The 14,385-nt window shown below is 44.3% G+C and overlaps 1 protein-coding gene across 4 annotated transcripts; it reads right to left on the bottom strand.

Moving 5' to 3' along the window:
* Window positions 1–719: 719 nt before the first annotated feature.
* Window positions 720–12,937, bottom strand: DAGLB (diacylglycerol lipase beta). 4 transcript variants are annotated; one of them, XM_053957147.1, is made up of 15 exons: window positions 12,748–12,935; window positions 12,120–12,271; window positions 9,728–9,902; window positions 8,976–9,237; window positions 8,763–8,888; window positions 7,657–7,784; window positions 6,605–6,731; window positions 6,183–6,266; window positions 5,675–5,752; window positions 5,195–5,275; window positions 4,984–5,111; window positions 4,435–4,503; window positions 4,267–4,339; window positions 3,022–3,275; window positions 720–1,555 (listed from the first exon to the last, which is right to left on the bottom strand). In XM_053957147.1, exons 1-15 carry the CDS (start codon window positions 12,840–12,842, stop codon window positions 1,363–1,365), a joined length of 2,025 nt encoding a protein of 674 aa, XP_053813122.1. In that variant the 5' UTR covers window positions 12,843–12,935; the 3' UTR covers window positions 720–1,362. The 4 variants fall into 4 exon arrangements, with proteins under 4 accessions (XP_053813122.1, XP_053813124.1, XP_053813125.1 ...); XM_053957148.1 differs by lacking the exon at window positions 720–1,555 and adding an exon at window positions 1,562–2,798 and having other exon boundaries at window positions 12,748–12,937; XM_053957149.1 differs by lacking the exon at window positions 12,120–12,271 and having other exon boundaries at window positions 12,748–12,803.
* Between the last annotated feature and the right edge of the window lie 1,448 nt (window positions 12,938–14,385).

The raw sequence follows: 14,385 nt of genomic DNA, 5'->3' as shown, positions 1-14,385 counted from the left end.
AGTGTGCAAAGCCCAGGCTGGCAGTGGTCCCCTGAGAACCCAAACTAAACAGAGCACTTGGCAACGGCTCTGCAGAGGCCTTGCCCTCGCAGTGCAGTTGTTAGAGCTCCTGCTGCTGCTTGTGCAGTGGCTTAAAGCTGCTGGCAGCGGGGGGCAGCTTCTCTGTCCACTCCCCTCTATGCAAACAGAAATGCTTTTCCTCTGAACTGGTCACAGTTTGTGCTTAAATGCCCCAGATTCCAGGCTTTTATTTAAAGCCCTGCTCTGTGTGTTGCCTCCCCTCCTCCAGAGTGGCTGCATCCAAGGCTGGTGCCCTGGGACCCCAGAAGCCCTGGAAGCAGCACAGTCGCTACTGGTGCTGCCTGACCTCGTTGCTCTGACAGCCAGCACTGGTACCTGTCATTGCACAGGAGCCAAGGTTTTAGTTTGCATTTAATTTTGTCTCCACATCGAGTATCACAGCAGGAACATCCACACAGTTAATTCTCAACCACATCATATTTTACTTACATCAATTTCTTTTAAATAAATGCTGCTGAGCCTTAAAAAGGAAAAAAATTTAAATAGTTACACACTAGAAACAAGGAATCCACTTTTTAAAAATCATTACAACTGGTTACACATTCTTGGCAGAATCAGTGGTGCTCAGTAGCTGGAACTAGAGCAAGTGACCAGCATGATGCCAGGGCCTGAATGATATGAATGATATTTTTTTTTCCTTCTCATCAAGTAGTTTTAGTTTAAAATCAATAAAAGCAGGGATGTAGATCTGTAGATCAACACATACAAAAGACAGATTAAAGAATATTGCACATGTATATCCAAGCAGCAGTTAACCACAACAAGCCCTCCCCTGCAACCCTGGGATCCCAGCACAATCTGTAAGAAAAAATAGTGCAATCACTGAGCCTGCCCCAGCCCCGCCTGGGCCGGGCTCACTCACCCTGCAGCCCTGAGCTGCAGCCCCTCGGCTCTGCCACGCCCAGGCAGCCAGGAAGGGACCTGGAGTTGCAGGTGGTGGATGAGGTCTGGCAAGGCTCTGCTCTGACACGTGGCCACATCCTTCTCACACACATTCACTTTGGTCAAGCGTTCAGCTGCTGCGCCAGGGCACACAGGCTCGGCTGGAGCTTCTCATCCTGATCCGTTCTGGAAAAGCCCAGCCTTCAGCACAGAGACACAATCTGTGCTTTCACCAGCACAACATTCCCCGAGGTCACTGCAGAGGCAAGGGCACTAAGACCCTTGTTCATTTTATGCAATGTGAGAAAAGTACTGAAATCCACTTAAGCGTGAAAGTGGAATGTGTCCTGAATACCTGAAACCTGCAAAAAAGCCGCCCAGGTCGTCCTCGAGCTGTGGTTATACTGCACTGGGGTTGTAGTCCCGTGTTTGACAAGACAGACATGATGCATGTTCCTGAGACAAACTGTTCAGAGCTTTGAGCACAACATCTGGCATGTGGTCTGTGATCATCTTGGGACTTATTAAAATGCTGCTGAAGACGGTTTCGTTTGACCATCTCGCCGTGTATTTAATATCTGAAGAACACAACCTAGGGAAAAAACACCACAAATACAATGGCTCTGTCAGAACTGGAACAGGCAACCTGGAGACTCTGGACAAGGCTCAGGGAGGAACTGGAACCCTCTCACAGCAGCAGGTGGGAGCCCAGAGAGCTGCAGGTCTGCCCTTCAGCAAACAGCTGGAATTGCAGCCATGAAGTGTCCCTGAGGGCAGAACTGCACCACATTACACTGTGCTTCAACAGGGAAAGAAGCCATCAAAGATTCAAATAATTCTGCTCCCAAAACCACACAATAGAGCCTGAGCAAGGAGGGGGAGGGCACTGAACACTGCACACTCACGTGGTTAATGTCAAATTTAGGGAATAAGTCACAGTGGTATCAATAGGAGACCAGGCAATACATTTAATGCTGCACACAGGATGCACCATTCTGTAAAATTAAATCCCAAATACATTATGGGGGCTCTTGTGTGCTAGGCCTACTTAGAAAAACTCCCATTATTAACTGCTGGGCTGTGGAGTAAAAGAAATTAAAAGAAAAGAAATTAACTCAATAAAGTAGAAGAGCAGCCATTGGGAAAACCTGCCCAGGTCAGAGATGTTCAAGTATCTAACTTGTAAAACCAGTATTAAAACTGGTTAGAAATGAAAGATATGAAGCTTAAACAAAATATTGGTCTACTGAATGGGAGGAAAGAAGTGAATTTCTTCTCCAATCCTTTTTTCCCCTCTCTGTAAGGGGCAATTTCTCTTTTCTTCTGTAAGATAGTATTGTGCAAGTTAAAAATGCTCTGATTTCTGTTTCAGAACACGAGAGGCTATCAGGGCTTCCTGGCTTATGGGCTGTTTCAGGTTGCTTTGTCTAAAAAACCCAACATAAACAAAAAAACACACAAAAAAAAGCCCTGAACACAACACTGCCTCAACAAAGCCACAATCCTCACCCTTCCAGCAGTTTCAGCTTTCTGGTGTCATTGTCTCAGCTTCCTGCATCCACAGAAAAGCAGCAAAAGATAGGAAAAACTATAGACTATGTGGGCACACACTGGGTCCTGGGGCAGCTGCAGCCCTCCAGCGTGGCTGGGGCAGCACTACAGGCAGTACTGCACCTCTTTCTAATCACCAGCATTCGTGGACTGCTCAGTAATGAGGTATTTGTTACCACTCCACCTCTACCAGGACACACTGCAGATCTGCAGTCTCGGGCAGAAACTGCCACCTGGCAAAGCTGAACTTGCCAAGTTTGTGTTTAAAGTCCTCACTTCAGCAGCTGCAATAAACGGGCAGGATAAGGCATAAAGAGAACAGTGTCCAGGGCTTGAAGTGAAACAGAAGTCAGGAGACACAGAATAGAAACTGAAAACTGGGTAATGTGCAATAACCAGAACTGGGTACGGGAGATGCACAGAGCTGGAAACGTGTACTTTGAAAGGGACAAGGAGCTGTAAGCAGACCCAGGGAGACAGGAGAGTGGTATTCATCATTGCACTTACCTCCTAGAGCTGCATTCTTCAACAACGTGGATAATCCTTCCAGGCAGATAGAGATGAGGATACTGAGGGGGTGAATTCAAGTGTGGCTCCTCCTCAAGGGCGTTGTACGAAGGCGACCGATGAACCATTAAACTCTCCTCAGCCAGGAGGGGCTGGGTCAGGGCATCCTGGTTCCTTCCATCCAGCTCTGTTGGGAAGTCATCAGGATCTCCTCCAAATACCTCGTACCAACACCCCCGCAGCAAGATCTGGTACTGAAATCAGAGAGAACAGTCCAACTGAAGTTTGGCATCCCTTGAAGTAACTTATTCCTAGTTGTGTGCTTGCACACATTTCATGTGAAAATACAATTAAAAGATTAAAAATTACTTTATGCACATGCTCCCCAAATTTTGTTTGATAATGATCTCCTTCCTGAATTTTCTCCACAGTAACATTAATTTCAACAGTATGGATCCTTAGCCTCCAGTAATACTACAGAAAACATTACCATCTTTACCAGCTGAATTACTCTATGTGGATTCTTGCTCTGCAGGTTTAACTTTTCTTGCACCTGTAACTTCTAACTGTCCATTATCTTATTCTGTACTTATGACATCACACAGACTCATCCCCAGGACTACATGGAAATCTTGTGGGCATGGCAGATTCAAACAGATGTTCAAAAATGGCAGTTCTGAATCTTTAAGGCACACCTCTGTACCTCCAGTACCATCCTGCCTCACACCACCTGATCCAGCACATTCCAAACTGTTTCCCGCTAACAGTAAAAAGAGGTAAAGAATTAACACTGTAACAGAGAAATATTTGCTTTCCAAATGAAGTCTGACAGTAATATATAAGTAAAATCAATAATTTGCTTACCTCCTGGTACTAGTTATTACATTATTAAAGTAAGTAATCTTACTAACTTTTCCTAATTTTAGCTATTTGGGATTTTTCCCCCATTTTTGTTTTTTAGTAGTTTCCTTTTATCAGCAAAACTAGCAAACAGATAATTTCAGGCCTTTGGTGTTGTAAACCAGTATATTGGGAGTCTTACTGAATCCTAATCTCCACAACTTTACAGGATAGGAGACTAACACAAATGTCACTGAATTAAATGCAAACAACTTTGTTCTGAAACACAGTTGTAACTCTCAGTTTTAAGATCAAAAATACACACACCAGCAGTCACTGCATTAAATTTGGGGCTTAACCCGGGTAACAATTCCACAATTTTAACCAGGAATTGCATTTGGTTACCTTGGGCCTGTTGCAGTTTGCCACAATTCTCACTATTCTTCTCTTTAAATCCTCCATGTTGGGCATACTTAACCTGTTTAAACACACAGAACAAAGTAAAGCAAAGCCCCCTATTGTCTACTATCAAACACATCTCCAAATATCAATTTAAAAGTATTTTCATCTCACCTTGCAACAAGGTCTTTTCCAACAATGACTGAAACAATGAAGTGCTTAGTGTAATCTGCAAGTGATTTGCTTAAAAAAAAAGGAAAAAAAAGGAAAAAAGCAGTTTAGATACACTAAGGAAATAAGCACACTTCAGTTTTAGGATGATCATAATAATTCAGTAAAAATACAAGCATGTGGCAGCACCATTTGCAGTCAGTGCCTCAGTGGGCATTCAGACCTTCTTGCTGAAGGTGACAGAGTAACTCAGTGCTGACTCTAAGGGTGTGTGCATGTCCAACAGGCCAAGGCAGACAAGTCAGGTCAGTATTTTCCTGGAACAGTTATTTTAAACTCCAGTTGTACTGCCTGGCAGAATACCCCAGATGTGTTTCATTCTGTAATACTCTGCCACGAACTCAACTGTAACTCCAGATGGAGCAAATTAATTTGAGTGGAGAACATACAAACTCTTCCCACAGTCAGCCCACAGCTACCAGCTAACACACCTGGCAGCTGCCTTGAACTTTTACAGCTTAGACACAGAACCAAGCAACAGAAGCCTCTCACCTTAAGAGCCCTCCTGGAGGAGAGAAGGCGTAACACCTCAGTGTGGGGAAGGAGTTCCTGAGCATGATGGCCAAGATAGACGCTGTCCCACCACCCAAACTGTGACCAACTATCACAAGTTTATATTCCTGCAAACAGAAAGACAAACTGAGATGGACACAGAAAAAGCTGTGGGTAATTTTACTGATAAATTATTTGGAAGATAACTTACTGGAGCAATTGTGAAAGCCTGGTTTAAAATTCCATCATTTATTAGTTTTCGATAGATGTAATTTGCAGCTTGAGTTATTCCCTACAAGAGAGCAGTTCAGGTCAGAAGGGTGTCTCTAATCAGAGGTGTGATACATGTACAGTTTAAGTACAACACCATCACAGAACAGCTTCTTTTTGCAAAGCTGGTCTTCTCTTCGACATCCTCCTGACAGAGGTCTGGTTATAACCAAGAGGTCTGTATGTATTGTATGTATGGGTTAAAAAGGTTTTGGGGTATTTTATAAGGATATTAAGTCTGACAAGAGGATTAAAAATTCTACCTTGCAGTGCCAGAGGCAGTATTTAATGCACCAAACACTGAAATAATTTGTGCAATCCATCTGACAAGGAGAACATTCTTCTATTTAACTAAGGATCCCAGGTGTTTATAGCTTGCTAGTGCTGAGCTGATCTACAAAGAGCCACAGGCTGCACACACCTTATGCACAAAGCCATTCTCCAGAACCTCCTCCAGTGTCAGGTCTTCGCAGTCCGCTGACAGGTCAGTGAGAATGTCCTGTGAACAAAGCCTTGGTCAGAGCTCCCTGCAGGGCTGTGTGGCCCACGGGTCGTGCTCTGCTGCTCACCCCTGTGACAGGGACATCACCAGCTGGCTGCCAGGTGTGTGAGCAGCACAACACATCCCACCACACACCACCAACCCCAGCAAACACACAGCAACCACAGCTCCAAGCCTGGCAACTCTTTCCAGCTACACCCCATTATGGATGCACCTCCACTCACAGTGACTCTGTCCTCCACTCTCTCTTCCAGTAGCACAGGGAATATCACCCACCTAAGGGCAGGGGGGCTTACAACTTAAACCTGGGAGACTCGTACCTGTGAGTGAGTTATTTTAACATGTGCCAGCATAACACAATTTCCTCTAGGTACTGGGAGCTCACTCATTTCTATAAAGCTCATTATTGATACCAGATGGATGATACCTCAAAAGACAAGGTTCCTCTCACGGCGACCACAATAGCTTCTTTTTTGTGATCCAAAGCAACAAAAAATGGAATCTCATAGATCTGGAGGAGAAAAATGTAATCAGTAAAGACACCAACATTTTGTAAGGGCAAGCACTTACAAGGGCAAGCTCTTATTGAGCTCCATACTGTACTATGGAAAGAAGCTGAACTGGTCTCTTATTTGGTTAGTCTAAGTGCCTTTTTTCAATGTTGAGATAGATTTACATCAATGGTTTTGTGGCTGTTTTGTTAGATTAGAAAAGAAATCCAAATTGAATGTTTTCATTTGGCTTTGCACCTTACACTTCATAAATGCTGAAGGCAAACTAGACCCTTCACCCTTTGCTTTCCCTGAATTAATCACAACAGCTTGCCCAATGCCTGGCCAGACTGCTTACCTTGTTATGAAAACTGATATGAATGAAGTCTCTGTACTGCAGTCCTGTTATTTTTAGGATGGATCCAAAGTGAAAGTTATGACGATCACTGCCCGTTATATCAGAATCTGTTGGTCTATTTCTGCAACTAACAAACACAGAGGAGAGAAACTTTCATGTTCCAATTTGTTACGTTTCCTTTCAAAGAATCAAACTCAGTTAAATTTGCAGGGGGCCTTCTGCCAGGAATCAAAAGTGCTTTCTTTTTGCAATAGTACCAGTAAACATTCTGATGCAAGGTGTTACCTCTGCCTTGTTACAGAATCATTGGCAGAGCAAACAGTGCAGTAAGAAAAGAATTCTTAAGATTACAAGCCACTGAGAGAAAACACAAGGAAAAAGGAGATTCAAACAAAAATCTGCACAGCAATCTGATCTCATGTTTTAACCACAGTATTATGTGATAATTTTTTTTCTTAAAGTGATTTATATTTCAGTAGATTATATGGATATTTCATATTAGTAATTACAAAAATCATTCTTCCGGTCACAAATACCAGTGGTCACATACAGTAATCCTATCTAGCAATATGCAAAATTACTTACTGACCATAAACATTTCTGAGTAAAGGGGTCAAAAGGAATAAAAAGGAGATTGGAGGGACAGGGAACTTCTGCTAATTCCTTAGGACAGAGAAAACTACTGATACACTTTTATTTCTACATGTAAATCTGTGTCCAAAAGGCACCTCTAAAAAGCCTCATTTTAAAACATGTTTCATTTAATTCAAATTCTTCCTTTGTCATTTTGCTAAATGATTTTTTTTATCTCAACCACAAACTTTTCCTATGGAAAAAAAAAAAAAAAAGCCAATCTGTTTGAGGGTGGAAAAACACTGGAATTTTGTGTCTCTGAATTTCTGAAAGATAACTCCAGCAGCCAAGCTCATGTACACCCAAGAGTGATATAATTTAATGCAACAAAAATACTACTATTGTAACTATTTTACTTCTGCTAAGACTAGTTAAATAGAAGGAAGCTATGTGTTTTTAAGCTCTGAGGTCAAACCTACCAGTCACCATTGAGCTTACAGAGTGCAGTATATGGGTTGGTGTACACGTAGTAGGGCCAGCCATAGGCAGCTGCAGCAAACAGCATGTAGTGAGCAGCATTCTCCAGCTCAACATCCAAATCATTGGTCTGAAAGCACACAGGGAAAGAAAAGGAAGCAGGAAAAGGGAGGAAGTTGTGTTAGGCAGCCTCAGAATAAAACTGAACACAGGCTAGTGAAAATCAAAGCATTATGAAATACACACTACCCAAAACGAAAACCTCAAGGTCTAAGAGGAACTAAAAATAGCCACTTGTATTTCAGGAAAAAGTCTGTGTTTATTTATGTAGCTACACCGCTCAAGGATCTTGAAAAGCTCTCACTGAATCAGTTTCTTCCAGTGCTGATACATTGATAAGCTCAATGCTGAAAACAACATTCACTCCAAATATGCTACCTAAGGATGTCTAAGGGAAGGCTAAAGAGTCTGCAGCAGATCTCTCTGGTACAGACTTTTAAAGCACAACCCCATCACACTGGCTGGATTCCAAAGGAACTTGACAGAGATGCACTGGTAAAGTAAAACTACATACACCTATGAAACACAGGCTAAAACGAGGGGAAAATTTTACAAAGGCACTTTTCCACTGAAGACCAGCAAAAATCAGTTAGGACATAAACCCACCACCTGCAAGCATTTAAAAGATGCTACTTTTGCTTCTTACCCTGTCTGCAGGGGACAGCAGACAAACAGCCCACAATACATAGATTACCTTCTCAGTTGTATGCAAACAGTACCAAATATTCATTCTCCCTCTGTTCCCTTTCTCTCCCAACCGTTCATCAATGATCAAATGTCCTAAATGGTTCCTTTTTGCACTTAATTCCCCATTCGAAGTTCTACTCATGCAAAAGCAGAAAAATGCTTTTGACCAGAAATTCATTGTTTTCACTGCATTTTTTAATAATGTACATTGTTATGAATTTTACTGTAGTGTTTAATTTTATTAAAAGAATAAACAAAACAAAATAAAAAAAAACCCTCTCCAGAAAGAAGTGCATTTCAATTTGACCTGGCACCATTTCCCAGAACAATTACACCAGAGGCTGCACCAACCCTCTCTTACCACAAGAGATGATGGAGAATGACAGAGGACTTCTTCAGGATCTTTGGGGCAATTTTCCATTTTATCTTGTTCTTGATGAAGCAGAATCAAACCAGCTGCTATGTCACTTGGCACCAGATCAGTGTCCTGTACAAAGACATGGAAGACTCTGTAAAACCATCCCACGCCTCAATGCAAAACTCCAGACACTTGGAGCAAGGCTCTCCCTCTTACACTGAAGTAGCTGCGGAAGAGCTCGGCGATGCTGGTGAAAGCCACCCGGTGGTCGTCGTCCTGCACGATGCAGCAGCACAGCAGCCTGATCCTCTTCTCCCACACCCTGGTGGCAGAGCTCTTCACGTTGTACAGCAGCTGCCCCGACTGGCTGCTCTCCAGGTTGCGGCTCACACCGTCGGGCAGGTAGAACGTCTTCTTCCCCCCGAGGGGGTCAAAGACAATGACAACTCCAATGATGGTGAAGATGATGATAATCCAGCTGCCAGACAGAAAGGAGTGGGATAACAGACTGTGAAACCAGACACTTCTGACAAGTGTGCAAGAAATTCCAACTACAGATCTTGGCAGACCGAAACTGAAGCTGGGTATGGAATTCTGTATGGAGACCTCTTGCTGCTGTGCTGAGGCTGCAGCTCTTTGGACTGTGCTTGCAAGACTTTGGGCACCAGAACAAGGCTGTTGGCTCAGTTCACACAGGGCACCAAACCTGGACCCACAGCCCAGTGCTTTGGAAGCAGCAGCTCCATTTTTCACTACCAGCTAAGTGATCAGGTTACTACTCTCTTCATATTTATCCAGTTTTCTACACTCCCATTGCCCCTCTTACCCTTTCTGACCTTCACCTCCTTTCCTTCACTGCAGGACATGCTTTCTGTCCCACCGCAAGCAGCTTTTTTAGGGAAGGATACCAACTCATTTTCCTTTTCCCATACACTGTCAAGCTCAGATTTGTGGGGAGGCACTTTTACCTTGCAATAACTGTCCCCATGACGCCATTTATCACAGTCTTCTCACACTGCACGCTGTTGTCTGACACCCACACAGCTCCTACAACAGCCCAGATGAATTCAGGGAAATAGAGAAGCAGGCGAGTATAAAGTATTTTGGGAAGTGATTTTCTTGGGCCTGGATTAGAAATTGTTCCTGAAATTAGAGAGAAAATTTAAAACAAGAACTGTTCACGAATGCACCTCAAGTACGTAAAATCCTATCTGGAAATATGAACTTCCTGGGCTTTACAGAAAGTAAGAAACTTAAGTGAAACTATCAAGTTTTTTCATACTAATGGAAAGCTATCATTGAAGCTAAGAAAAACAACAGTGGATTTATAGCTGTGATTCTTAGAATCTATTCTACTAAACCCCAAAACAACTCTAGCCAGAGATAGTTTTGCACTGAACTTGAGGCAGCAGTGCTGTGCCCCACATAAGCCAGAATTGCATCCAGGAGCACTGACTCACCTACAGTTCCTCATGACTCTTGGGGCCTGCTTTTATTATTCTATTTAGCTTTTAGCTGGTTAATATTTCATTTTCAGATCCTATTTTGCTGGACTACAATGAAGTTTTTTTACTGGAGTTACTAAATAATAATAGGAGAACAAAAGTAGGACCATTACCTGGACGAATACTTCTCAGGATATTTTCTGTATTGTTAATTTACTAATAACCTCTTAGTTTCAGCACTCTAAGGCAATAAAAAAGGGAGTAACTTTTGGCCAGCTCATCTCTTAAAACAGTCTCCTCATCCCAGGATAATGGGTAGCAGGGTGTGCATGCTCAGGTGTAGACAAGCGATTTGTAAAGACTGCAGAACAAAAACAACTTTGGGAACTGTTCCAGCTACAAAGCTGTGGTTCACATCCAGTGATAAAGCTGTTTCAAAAGCCCTTGATCCAGAGGTTGCTTTTTCCCATTCCCAGGCTGCAGCCTGTCCTGCAGCAGAGTGGATGCTTACTCAGACACAATCAGATGGAACTGTGCTTCCTCTAAACAACTTTTCCTTTCTCACGCCACCCCCAGGGTGTGAGGGCTCCAGGCAGGTTCCCTGCTGGCATCACCGATCCTCAGGACAGCACAAGGGCTGCTGCAAGACCAAGCACACCCAAACCCACACATTCCAGCCACAGTCCAACACACCTCACCCTGTGTTTTCCTGGAAATAGAGCCTCAGAATTACTCAATTTCTTAGTTACAATGGCCTCAAAGCTGAACTTTCACACTGAACAAGGTTCTTTTATCACTGCTGTTTACAGTCACATCTCCCACCTCTGCAGCTTTGGTCAGAGCCTGGTGCTAACAACCCCAAGGACATGGGTTTGACCCCTGTATGGCCCATTCACTTAAGAGCTGGACTCAATGATGCTTGTGGGTCCCTTCCAACCCAGAATATTCTGTGAAACTGGGATATAAACATCACGGTCTGGCTGATCTTACTTCCCCTCCTCTGGAAACTCTAGGAAAACCAGCGGTCAGATTCAAGGCCAGGATTATCATCCACACTTTTGCTCTGTCATAGCTTCTCTTCATACACTCTTAAAATTGCTTAAATGGAAAGAATTATAAATACTTATTTAGAGAAACATAAATACTTATTTTCAGTGAGTCATGAGAACCAATATATTAGAAACTGTGGAGTCTCATCTGTTACTCCGGAGACCACACACATATTACAAATTAATCTTCTTAACATTACTTCAATGATCAGGTGCTTCACCAGAAAAAAGCTTTCCTAGCAATTTTAACCCAAAATGAACCATTTCTACAAATAATTAGAAGTTGCATTGCAGTCCTTACTTCTGTTCAGCCATTCATTTCAAGTTGTGGGTCCTGCTCTGTTTAACAGTACTCACTGTGAGTTTTATTATGACATTTATACAATTCACTTCTCTGTGTGTTTTTTCTCTCACTTCTCTGTGTGTTTTTCCCCAGGCAGCCCATTGCAGCTAAGGGACTTCCACAAGACTTGACTAAACCTGCCTATGCAAGGCAAAACTAACAGGATACTTCAAATGATTCTGGATACACTTTCCTAAACTCCTGTCAGAGAGGTAGAGCAGTGTTACATCAGAGGTCACACCTACAGAGTTTCCAGGATGCTCTGATGGCAATGAACCATTAGCTGAACTAAGCTGTTGTATCTATTCATTATGTTAGATTCCAGACTAACAAAGGTAATACTATTAAAGCAAATATGTTAATGCTCTTGGAGTTTTTCAAGTCTGACTACCATTAAAACACTTCAAGTTTTTGGTAGTTTTTATGTCAGCTCTGGATTAAAAACGCACTGTTTATCTATATAAACACACTATCTATTACAATCCTACTAGATAAACACAAAGCATCATTGTTAACAATTTACCTTGCATACTGACGTATACAAGAGCAAATAATGCACATATTATGGAAGCCAGAAGAATGATGAGGCCGAGCAGGTAGCTGTGCAGCAATCCTCCCCCGGGACAGTTAAACTGCCCCTTGTGAACCGCGTAAAGGACAAGGATCCCAATCCACCTGCCGGGAAGGGAGATAACAACAGTTACAGCAGGAAGGGAGAAGTGCCTGCTGCGAAGTGATAACCTGATCGATAGTGGTCGTCTTAATGAAAGCACTGCACAAAGATTAACAGCAAGGGACCTGTTACGTAAGGAAAGTGTCGGGATGGAACCACTACACGAACACTCAGCAGGAATCGCAATTCAGCCGAGTGCACACCGAGCCACAGGCTCCGTGCCTGGCGCTACTCGCTCCCTCCCTCGGATCCCAAAGCACCGCGGCTAGCGGACACAAAGCAGTCACCGTGTTAATTACGAAACCACCCGAGCGCTCCTCGCGGATTAAGCCCAGCGGGTGAGGGCGGCCCGGAGCGCAGCGGCAGCGCGGGCACCGCACCCTGCACTGTGCCCGGGACCGACACCGGGCCGCGGGCACCGCTCGTCTCGCCGGGAAGCGGCCGGGCCGGCGGGCAGCGGCCCCGGGACGCGCCTTACCACACCAGCCTGACGAACAGCTCGAAGGCCCCCGGGAGCACGAAGTCGTCGCTGCCGATGGCCCAGCGCCGGCCGAACAGCACGAGTCCCGGCATCTTGCGGGCGCCGCCGCCGCCGCTCCCTCAGGGCCGAGACCCACGCACCTCACCCCGCCCTCAGGCCTCACCGCCCGCCGGGGCGGGCACGACCGCACGGCGCCGTGACGTCACGCGCGGCCACCCCGCCCTGCGGACATCGCCCCGCCCCCATCGGGCCGCGCCGCGCACGCGCCTCGCGGGAGCCCCGCCCCGCCCCGGGGCGCGCGCGCGCAGCGCGGCCCCGGGGGGCGGGACTGAGCCGTGACGTCACTACACCGTGACGCCACTCCGCCCCGGAAGAGGGCTCCAATAGGGCCGCTGAATGACGTCACAGAGCCAGGCTCTGCTGCACGGGGCCGGACGGGGCAGGAGCGCTGCTCAGCTGGGCTCAGCACCGAGAGCCGGCACTCACTATGGAGAGTGATGGCAAAGTAAACTGCACATAAAACAAAACATACCAGCACCGAACCCCTCCTCTGCACCAGGCTGAAGACTGGAGCTCTTACTAAACAAGCCAGAACCCAGCCATCATTGCTTCCATCAGTGATAATGCCCCTCAAAGCCTTAAAAACTTTTTATTTCAATACAGTAATGACATTAGGCAACTCGTCCTCACTGCAACTTTTCATCCAGTCCCAGGCAAACAGAAAACTTTCACGTTCAAGAAGGAAAAAATGAAAAAAACCCCGAAATGTTTTCACCATTTCATAAAGTGTTTATTGAGGATGGTAACACAGGATAAATCATGCAACAGCTCAGTAAAAAAAGGGAATCATTTAAAGGATGAAGAATGGTAACTGGTGCTGCTGATTCTGAAAAGTTTATAAAAAAAATATTAATTGTCCAAAAGTGACATCGAAAACCACTTGAAGCTGAACATGGAAGTTGCTTATAAAGCATTCATTAATAAGAAAATGTAGATATTGTTTAAAGTGATCACCCACAGATTTCTGTAATCAACAACTTACAAGTCTCCCTTTCCTACAGCTGCAATGGTGGAGCAGGGCTGGACATCCAAGGTATTCAACCTTCTCTTCCTGAACAAACAACACAGTCACAAACATTTCCCACTAATTAATACTATCACATCTCTTACCCCTCACGACCTGGGCTGCCAAGTGCTTTCATTACTGGGGTTACCTTCCCAGACATCATGGCAGAACAGAAAGAGCCCATCCTTGTGGCCTCAAGTGATTTCCTCATTGCCCTCTTGCCATCAGTCTGTTTTAGAAGGGGAACAACTTCAAAATGTGACTGTTCCCCTTCTAGCACCAGCATATATTTTGAATAAGGAACTCCATGTCAGCAGATGGCACAAAGACTGGGCACCAGCACATCACATCAAACATCGGTGGTTTCAGATTTGGAGTTGACATATATTCGCCTTTTGGAAAAAAAATAAATATAGTGGAATGAAAACTGAATCAAAGGGAAAGAACAGATGACTACCATCCATCAAGGATGCACATATTTGTGCACTGAAAAAAAAAGAAAAAAAAAAAAAATCAGTCATTTCAAAGAAAATCTTGAAAATTAAAAAAAAACGTTTGCACTTGTTCCT

Source organism: Vidua chalybeata, chromosome 16, assembly GCF_026979565.1.
Source record: "Vidua chalybeata isolate OUT-0048 chromosome 16, bVidCha1 merged haplotype, whole genome shotgun sequence".
In the NCBI taxonomy this organism is placed as follows: domain Eukaryota; kingdom Metazoa; phylum Chordata; class Aves; order Passeriformes; family Viduidae; genus Vidua; species Vidua chalybeata.
This window is presented reverse-complemented; position numbering and strand designations above follow the sequence as displayed.

What these genes read in the sequence shown, in the direction of transcription:
- DAGLB (XM_053957147.1), bottom strand. Translation starts at nt 12,842, where the DNA reads ATGCCGGGACTCGTGCTGTTCGGCCGGCGCTGGGCCATCGGCAGCGAC. An exon ending in TGTATACGTCAGTATGCAAG is followed by an intron (nt 9,903 to 12,119) that starts GTAAATTGTTAA and finishes CTCTAATTTCAG; the next exon opens with GAACAATTTCTAATCCAGGC. An exon ending in GGAAAAGACCTTGTTGCAAG is followed by an intron (nt 4,340 to 4,434) that starts GTGAGATGAAAA and finishes GTGTTTAAACAG; the next exon opens with GTTAAGTATGCCCAACATGG.